Genomic DNA, 10,061 nt, shown 5'->3' on the forward strand with positions numbered 1-10,061 from the left:
ACAACAGTATCCACCTCACACACATGGTTATGGGTTTAACAACAGTATCCACCTCACACACATGGTTATGGGTTTAACAACAGTATCCACCTCACACACATGGTTATGGGTATAACAACAGTATCCACCTCACACACGTGGTTATGGGTTTAACAACAGTATCCACCTCACACACATGGTTATGGGTTTAACAAAAGAAGACACCTGTATCATGTCAGATATAGAGTTGAAATGTATTGCAAAGTAACAATGTTTATTGTAACCACAGGAGCAGGCAAACGACAGGTCAGGTCAGGCAGGGGTCGATAATCCAGAGCAGAGACCAAGGTACAGGACGGCAGGCAGGCCCAGGGTCAGGTCAGGCAGTGTTCAGGCGGCTGAGAACAAGGTCAGGACAGGCAAAGGTCAAAAACCAGGAGGACGAGAAAGAGAGACTAGGGGCAAACAGGAGCTGAGACAAACCACTGGTAGGCTTTAACAAACAGAGACTAGGGGTAAACAGGAGCTGAGACCAACCACTGGTAGGCTCTAACAAAGAGAGACTAGGGGTAAACAGGAGCTGAGACCAACCACTGGTAGGCTTTAACAAACAGAGACTAGGGGTAAACAGGAGCTGAGACCAACCACTGGTAGGCTCTAACAAAGAGAGACTAGGGGTAAACAGGAGCTGAGACCAACCACTGGTAGGCTCTAACAAAGAGAGACTAGGGGTAAACAGGAGCTGAGACCAACCACTGGTAGGCTCTAACAAAGAGAGACTAGGGGTAAACAGGAGCTGAGACAAACCACTGGTAGGCTCTAACAAAGAGAGACTAGGGGTAAACAGGAGCTGAGACAAACCACTGGTAGGCTCTAACAAAGAGAGACTAGGGGTAAACAGGAGCTGAGACAAAACACTGGTAGGCTTTAACAAACAAGACGAACTGGCAACAGACAGACAGAAAACCCAGGTATAAATACCCAGGGGATAACGGGGAAGATGGGCGGCACCTGGAGGGGGGTGGAGACAATCACAAGGACAGGTGAAACAGATCAGGGCGTGACAATTACACTTTATATACATCACAGAAGACTGAAATATAACAAAACATTTTGACAAAAGAAACCCTGGATTTCAAATCAAATCAAATTTGTCACATGCACCGAATACAACAGGTGTAGGTAGACCTTATCGTGAAATGCTGAATACAACAGGTGTAGGTAGACCTTATCGTGAAATGCTTACTGACAAGCCCTTAACCAACAATGCAGTTCAATAAATAGAGTTAAGAAAATATTTACTAAATAAACTAAAGTAAAACATTTAATAAAAAGTAACACAATAAAATTAAATGACAATAACGAGGCTATATACAGAGGGTACTGGTACTGAGTTAATGTGCGGGGATACAGGTTAGTCGAGGTCATCTGTACATGTAAGTAGGGGTGAAGTGACTATACAAAGATAATAAACAGCGAGTAGCTCAATGTAAATAGTCCGGGTGGCCATTTGATGAATTGTTCAGCAGTCTTATGGGGGTAGAAGCTGTTAAGAAGCCTTTAGGACCTGACCTTGGTGCTCCGGTACTGCTTGCCGTGCGGTAGCAGAGAACAGTCTATGACTTGGGTGACTGGAGTCTTTGACAATTTTTTGGGCCTTCCTCTGACACTGCCTTGTATACTGTGTATAGGTCCTGGATGGCAGGATTTTCAGCTGGTTTAAACAATATATGTTTATTAACCCCCAGAGTCGATTGATGCACCGGTACGTCAACATATACGGTACATAACAAACAAATCCCTGTAAAAATCAGTCAGTTAAAGATATTAGAGATAAGTGTTTTTGCATGGACTGCCTCTCAAACCACCTCATCCACATCTGAGGTGAAAGGTGACAGAGAGGTGTTTATCAGACCTCTTCCACATCTGAGGTGAAAGGTGACAGAGAGGTGTTTATCAGACCACTTCCACATCTGAGGTGAAAGGTGACAGAGAGGTGTTTATCAGACCACTTCCACATCTGAGGTGAAAAGTGACAGAGAGGTGTTTATCAGACCTCTTCCACATCTGAGGTGAAAGGTGACAGAGTGGTGTTTATCAGACCTCTTCCACATCTGAGGTGAAAGGTGACAGAGTGGTGTTTATCAGACCTCTTCCACATCTGAGGTGAAAGGTGACAGAGAGGTGTTTATCAGACCACTTCCACATCTGAGGTGAAAGGTGACAGAGAGGTGTTTATCAGACCTCTTCCACATCTGAGGTGAAAGGTGACAGAGAGGTGTTTATCAGACCTCTTCCACATCTGAGGTGAAAGGTGACAGAGAGGTGTTTATCAGACCTCTTCCACATCTGAGGTGAAAGGTGACAGAGAGGTGTTTATCAGACCTCTTCCACATCTGAGGTGAATGGTGACAGAGAGGTGTTTATCAGACCTCTTCCACATCTGAGGTGAAAGGTGACAGAGAGGTGTTTATCAGACCTCTTCCACATCTGAGGTGAAAGGTGACAGAGAGGTGTTTATCAGACCTCTTCCACATCTGAGGTGAAAGGTGACAGAGAGGTGTTTATCAGACCTCTTCCACATCTGAGGTGAAAGGTGACAGAGAGGTGTTTATCAGACCTCTTCCACATCTGAGGTGAAAGGTGACAGAGAGGTGTTTATCAGACCTCTTCCACATCTGAGGTGAAAGGTGACAGAGAGGTGTTTATCAGACCTCTTCCACATCTGAGGTGAAAGGTGACAGAGAGGTGTTTATCAGACCTCTTCCACATCTGAGGTGAAAGGTGACAGAGAGGTGTTTATCAGACCTCTTCCACATCTGAGGTGAAAGGTGACAGAGAGGTGTTTATCAGACCTCTTCCACATCTGAGGTGAAAGGTGACAGAGAGGTGTTTATCAGACCATGAGACATCTGAGGTGAAAGGTGACAGAGAGGTGTTTATCAGACCTCTTCCACATCTGAGGTGAAAGGTGACAGAGAGGTGTTTGTCAAACCACTTCCACATCTGAGGTGAAAGGTGACAGAGAGGTGTTTATCAGACCTCTTCCACATCTGAGGTGAAAGGTGACAGAGTGGTGTTTATCAGACCTCTTCCACATCTGAGGTGAAAGGTGACAGAGTGGTGTTTATCAGACCTCTTCCACATCTGAGGTGAAAGGTGACAGAGAGGTGTTTGTCAGACCATGAGACATCCCCAAAAATCTGTCTTCTCACAAAAAACGCCTGGAGCATCTGAACGGTTGGACCTATTAAAAACGATTATGACTACTCTATCTCACAAACACAATGATGTGTTCATGATGGGACTCGTCTGAAGGTAACCGGGACTGGATTAAAACAACTAATAGGAGTCGAAGGTAGTTTGTGCCTACTCCCGAAAAGGGGTTAAAAACTATATGTGATTTAGGACTGACACTTCCAAATCTTGTTTCTTATAATAGATTTTTTGACAGTACTTTTTTTCCATGTCTGAATGTGTTATTCAATTACTTTCTATCGGCTTTAGTACTAAAGGCAAAAATATACATTTCTGTCTGATAAAGCTATTCCTGGAATACCTGATAGTTATGTCAGAACATGAGAGAGAGAGAGAGAGAGAGAGAGAGAGAGAGAGAGAGGCTGATTCTTCTGTGACTATAGAGCAGCCCCCTCTTGTGGCAGATCTCGTAACTTCATCTTCCTGGAATCAATCACATGCAGCATCACTAATGGAGGTCTCTCTGTCTCTGTCTCTCTCTGTCTCTCTCTCTCTCTCTCTCTCTCTCTCACACTCTCTCTCTCACACTCTCTCTCTCACACTCTCTCTCTCACACTCTCTCTCTCATTCTCTCTCTCACTCTCTCTCTCAGGGTGTTATCTAAGTTGCAATGATATCAAGCAGCTACATAATGATAACAACTCAAAAACAGCCATTTCCTGAAAGGACATTAAAAGGGATGGTTTACGATGTTATTGTTCGTCCTGTCAGTCATGACACTAGAATATTAATCTCTGGTGTAACAGTGACAAGTGAGGGAACTCCTCTGTGTTTTGGCCTGAAGTCACAGACACTTGATATTCGGGTAAACAGCCTGTGTCCCAAATGGCTTCTTATTCTCTATAGAGTGCACAAACGTTGACTAGGGTTCATAGTGCTCTGGTCAAAAGTAACCTAGTGCACTCAATAGGACATAGGGTGTCATTAGGAACGCAGACATTGTCACCTGATCCTGAGGCAGACATGGAGGGAGTGATACGGTTACGCGGGCGATGCACTGAAAGCCTGAACAGGTTGAACAGGTATCCTTCCACCACGGCCTAGGGGCCACACAGGAAGTGACTCTATAATACTGGAGGTCAGTCAGGTAAACACAGACAGAAGAAAGAAACACCCCATGTGACTTTTTGGTCACTAGGCAACACCTTTTAGCAGTTTCATCTCTCTGGATACTCCTGCAATACACATTCAGTCCAAAATAAACGACAACTCCATTCTGAGGTAAAGAGATTTAAAAAATATATATATAGTGTACTGACAAAATGCAAAAAGTCCATTAGTTGTTTTGTTTTAGTAGACCAATAAAATGAAACCCAAAGCATATGATGATATAGTGATATAAAATGAATGAGTTGAACAAGATGGAAAACCCCCCACAATCCCTTTCAGCTGTTCTCCTGCTGATTCATTTACTGAGACAGAAATACAATACTGGGGACTGCAGGTACTGGGGTCAGATATCTGTTATCATATTGTTGTAATAACAAGTTTAATAATCAACTTTGCCTTGATCTGATCGATACTTATCTCCCTTTAGGGCCCAAAGGTGCATGTCTTGCAGTTTCCATCCTGCCTGTAATAGTCCCTGCGTCTGATAAGGTGTCAGCTACAACCTAGAGGCCAATTAAGACCTGCCGTATATTTTTTAAATCATGTTCCCCTGCTGAAGTACAGCTGAAGTACAGCTGAAGTACAGCTGAAGTACAGCTAAGGACACAGGAAACCAAACCGTTGGGAATTGATCTGTTAAAATGAGTTTCCTTCCCTGTGTTAATAAAGTAGTTCCTTATAAACAATCTATTAAAGGCTTATTGACGAACAATAAATATATTGTTATATAAATATAAAGTATTTTTGTTAAGTGTTATAAAGTATCTATGTTTTGGGAAAAGTTTGCTAAACATTTGCAGTGGTGCATTTGAGATGACTAACTGTTAAAAATCCAAACATTTGTGCAGTCATTTCCTGCATTGAACAGAGCTAATATCAAATCAAATCAAATGTATTTATACAGCCCTTCGTACATCAGCTGATATCTCAAAGTGCTGTACAGAAACCCAGCCTAAAACCCCAAAACAGCAAGCAAAGCAGGTGTAGAAGCACGGTAGAAGCACGGTGGCTAGGAAAAACTCCCTAATACATTTTAAGTTTGGTTTGAGTTCCTTTTAGGGCATGTCCCAAATGGCACCCTATTCCCTACACAGTGCACTATGGGCCATAGGGCCCTAGTCAAAAGTAGTGCACCACATAGGGAACATGGTCAAATTTGGGACAAAGTCTTAATGGATGTTTTTATGGCCACACAGTACTGATGTACTTTAGTGCAGCTGGACCAGGAGATCAGGGTTATACGACCTAGCTGCCATCAGCTGTCTCAATAACCTCTAGTAGTACTGGTAGCTGTGTGGATATTGTAGTATATAACCACGAGATTCAGCCGCGGGAGGCTTTTTTCTTCAGCTGATGGTCAGGGGGTCAGAACATAATGACACATCATTTGTAGACTGCAAATTGACAGCATTTTGAATCCCAGATATAATATTTGAATACAACGTAATCATTTCAAACCTTGCTTACATTTGTACAGTATAAGATCACATACATCTCTCACGTTCGTCGTAATGAGGAGACCAAGGTGCAGCGTGACCAAAGTTCCACATGTTTTTAATAAAGAGAAACTCACCAAAACAAAAACAATAAAGTTTAAACGAAACGTGAAGCTACTGGTGTGCACTCAGGCAACTCAATGTAGACAAGATCCCACAAACACAAATGAGGGAAATGGCTACCTAAATATGATCCCCAATCAGAGACAACGATAAACAGCTCTCTCTGATTGGGAACCATATCAGGCCAACATAGACATACAAAAAACCTAGATGACCCACCCTAGTCACTATCACGCCCCAACCAACACAGAGAATAAACAGCTTACTATGGTCAGGGCGTGACATATACGTGGGAATAGATTTCCAAAATTAAAATCACTTGGAGCCGTTTTGCTGGTGCTTTGACAGTATTTTAAGTAAAATAAAATAAATAATAATTGGCTGAGAGAACTTGAGGGGACATATAAAATCCCTGTGGGCCAAATTCGGCTCGCGGGCCACCAGTTGGGGAACCCTGCGGTATATATTGTTTTTATATTTATTTATTGTCATGTGTTCAATGTGTTTCCACTATGTGCTGCAAAATGAATTGCCCCCTGTGGATAATAAAGACTCTACTCTACTCTGTTCTACTCTACTCTACTCTATTCTACTCTGTTCTATTCTACTCTATTCTATTCTACTCTACTCTACTCTGTTTTGTTCTATTCTATTCTGTTCTACTCTGTTCTACTCTACTCTGTTCTACTCTGTTCTATTCTGTTCTACTCTAATCTGTTCTATTCTATTCTATTCGACTCTACTCTGTTCTATTCTATTCTATTCTACTCTGTTCTATTCTACTCTACTCTGTTCTATTCTATTCTATTCTACTCTGTTCTATTCTACTCTGTTCTATTCTACTCTGTTCTATTCTATTCTACTCTACTCTGTTCTATTCTATTATATTCTACTCTACTCTGTTCTATTCTATTCTACTCTGTTCTATTTTATTATATTCTATTCTACTCTACTCTGTTCTATTCTATTCTACTCTACTCTGTTCTATTCTATTCTACTCTGCTCTACTCTGTTCTATTCTATTCTACTCTACTCTGTTCTATTCTACTCTGTTCTATTCTATTCTACTCTGTTCTATTCTACTCTGTTCTATTCTATTCTACTCTACTCTGTTCTATTCTATTCTACTCTGCTCTACTCTGTTCTATTCTATTCTACTCTACTCTATTCTATTCTACTCTGTTCTATTCTATTCTATTCTACTCTGTTCTATTCTAATCTACTCTGTTCTATTCTACTCTGTTCTATTCTATTCTACTCTACTCTGTTCTATTTTATTCTGTTCTATTCTATTCTGTTCTATTCTACTCTACTCTAGTGTGATGGGTTTGGCACACACACACACACACACACACACACACACACACACACACACCTCAAACGTGTACATGTTCACTGTCTCAGCGCAGAAGTTACAGCAAGACTTAGAAACTGTCAGTAACTTCAAGACAATGTTATAGTTGTAGAACAAAGGCAATGTTATGTTTGAGATAGTAGCCCATCTGCCGTGCGATAGCTGGCCCTCTGACGTACACTGTACCCTTCTATCCACCCATCGGTGTATAAAGGACAAGATACACGCTGGAGTTATGACTCTGACCAAAGGGCGAAGACAGCTCTTATAGTTAGATATGAGTGAGTAAGAAACTGAAGCGGTCTCAGTGTGACCGTGGAGGACATTCATACAGGATGTCTATGACCAGGCTTCTTCTAGTGGGGCTGATTGCTGTGGCCTGTGTGGCAGCACAGTCAGACTTAGAGAGAAGGGCACAGGAGTTTCTGGACCAGTTTGATGGGAACGCTACTCATCTCATGTATCAGTATTCCCTGGCATCATGGGCGTACAACACAGATATTTCCCAGGAGAATTTAGACAAACTGGTGAGTTTTCTGGTAGATTTAAAGTGGCACTAATGAAAGGCAGAGTTTCAAAGCCATCTTCAGAGACCTCCTATGGCCTATAGCTGGGGGTCCACAAGACTGAATTGAGAAACACGGTGGATCTATGGTTCTGGTTCTGAACAATGTCAATAATGGTATATTGCTGTCAATTTTGAATTAGTAGGCTACATCTCAACACATAACTCCAGACAGACAACTAGTTATTTGATATGGTCTATTGTATTGTATTGTTAATATTATGAATCAAATGTAATTTCTGTCAATGTTTTGTTAATGGTTTCAGGGTGTACAGAGCACAATCTGGGGAGAATACTACAGCACAGTATCCAAGGAGTCGGAGAAGTTTCCAATCGATCAGATCAGTGATCCATTGATCAGACTCCAGCTGATTTCCCTCCAGGACAAGGGCTCTGGGGCCTTGTCCGCAGACAAAGCGGCACATGTGAGACACATTCTTTCACTGCTACCTCTCTTCTATTAGTCTGACTGTCCTCATCTCTTCTATTAGTCTGACTGTCCTCATCTCTTCTATTACCCTGACTGTCCTCATCTCTTCTATTAGCCTGACTGTCCTCATCTCTTCTATTAGTCTGACTGTCGTCATCTATTCTATTAGTCTGACTGTCCTCATCTCTTCTATTAGTCTGACTGTCCTCATCTCTTCTATTAGTCTGACTGTCCTCATCTCTTCTATTAGTCTGACTGTCCTCATCTCTTCTATTAGTCTGACTGTCCTCATCTCTTCTATTAGTCTGACTGTCCTCGTCTCTTCTATTAGCCTGACTGTCCTCGTCTCTTCTATTAGTCTGACTGTCCTCATCTCTTCTATTAGTCTGACTGTCCTCATCTCTTCTATTAGTCTGACTGTCCTCGTCTCTTCTATTAGTCTGACTGTCCTCATCTCTTCTATTAGCCTGACTGTCCTCGTCTCTTCTATTAGTCTGACTGTCCTCATCTCTTCTATTAGTCTGACTGTCCTCATCTCTTCTATTAGTCTGACTGTCCTCATCTCTTCTATTAGTCTGACTGTCCTCATCTCTTCTATTAGTCTGACTGTCCTCATCTCTTCTATTAGTCTGACTGTCCTCATCTCTTCTATTAGTCTGGCTGTCCTCATCTCTTCTATTAGTCTGGCTGTCCTCATCTCTTCTATTAGTCTGACTGTCCTCATCTCTTCTATTAGTCTGACTGTCCTCATCTCTTCTATTAGTCTGACTGTCCTCATCTCTTCTATTAGTCTGACTGTCCTCATCTCTTCTACTAGTCTGACTGTCCTCATCTCTTCTATTAGTCTGACTGTCCTCATCTCTTCTATTACAGGCTAGTCAAATACTCACGGGAACAGGCAACATAGCATAACTTGTTGTTCTTTTTGTTGTTGTTGATGTTGTTGTTGTTAATGTTGTTGTTGTTAATGTTGTTGTTGTTAATGTTGTTGTTGTTAATGTTGTTGTTGTTAATGTTGTTGTTGTTAATGTTGTTGTTGATGTTGTTGTTGATGTTGTTGATGTTGTTGTTGATGTTGTTGTTGATGTTAATGTTGTTGTTGATGTTGTTGTTGATGTTGTTAATGTTGTTGATGTTGTTGTTGTTGTTGATGTTGTTGTTGATGTTGTTGTTGATGTTAATGTTGTTGTTGTTAATGTTGTTGTTGTTAATGTTGTTGTTGTTAATGTTGTTGTTGATGTTGTTGTTGTTGTTGTACTTCATGTCAGCTGAACAAAGTGATGAATGAGATGAGCTCCATCTACAGTACAGGCACGGTGTGCAAGAGAGAAGACCCCTTAGACTGTCAAACCTTGGAACCAGGTAAAGGCCAGAGTCCCACATGGCCCTGGGGGAAAGTAGGACACTAAGTAATGAATAGGGTGCCATTTGGTATGGGTACAAAGTACCAACTGTCAGCTCGGCTGTGGCAACCTGACTTTACGACCGACTGCCCTTTTACGGATGTCCAAGGTCATTGACTGAGTCCCAAACGGCACTCTATTCCCTACATAGGGCACTACTTTTGACCAGGGCCCTAGTAGTGTCAAACGTAGAGCAAAATATAGGGTAAAAAGTAGTGTACTAAATTGTGTACCAGTGGGATGCAGACCCTAGACTTGAATAAAAACGGTATATCTCAAGACTACTAGTCACTCTGTCAGATACTTCAACAACAAAAAACCCTGGCGAAAAACTCCCCTAGTTTTGAAGGAATAGTATTTATTGTAAAAGGTGTCTCCTCACTTCAGGTTTTGGATGTTTTGG

The 10,061-nt window shown here is 41.7% G+C and overlaps 1 protein-coding gene across 1 annotated transcript in view; it reads left to right on the forward strand.

Moving 5' to 3' along the window:
• Positions 1-7,512: 7,512 nt before the first annotated feature.
• LOC110500299 (angiotensin-converting enzyme 2) overlaps positions 7,513-10,061 on the forward strand; it is an 18,954-nt gene continuing 16,405 nt past the window's right edge. Inside the window, exons 1-3 of the mRNA XM_036951559.1 lie at positions 7,513-7,787; positions 8,092-8,250; positions 9,524-9,617. Of these exons, the coding sequence (XP_036807454.1) occupies positions 7,596-7,787; positions 8,092-8,250; positions 9,524-9,617 (445 nt within the window). The 5' untranslated portion in view covers positions 7,513-7,595. The remainder of the gene's footprint in view (positions 7,788-8,091; positions 8,251-9,523; positions 9,618-10,061) is intronic.

The sequence above is a fragment of the Oncorhynchus mykiss genome, chromosome 18 (assembly GCF_013265735.2).
Source record: "Oncorhynchus mykiss isolate Arlee chromosome 18, USDA_OmykA_1.1, whole genome shotgun sequence".
NCBI classification, from domain to species: domain Eukaryota; kingdom Metazoa; phylum Chordata; class Actinopteri; order Salmoniformes; family Salmonidae; genus Oncorhynchus; species Oncorhynchus mykiss.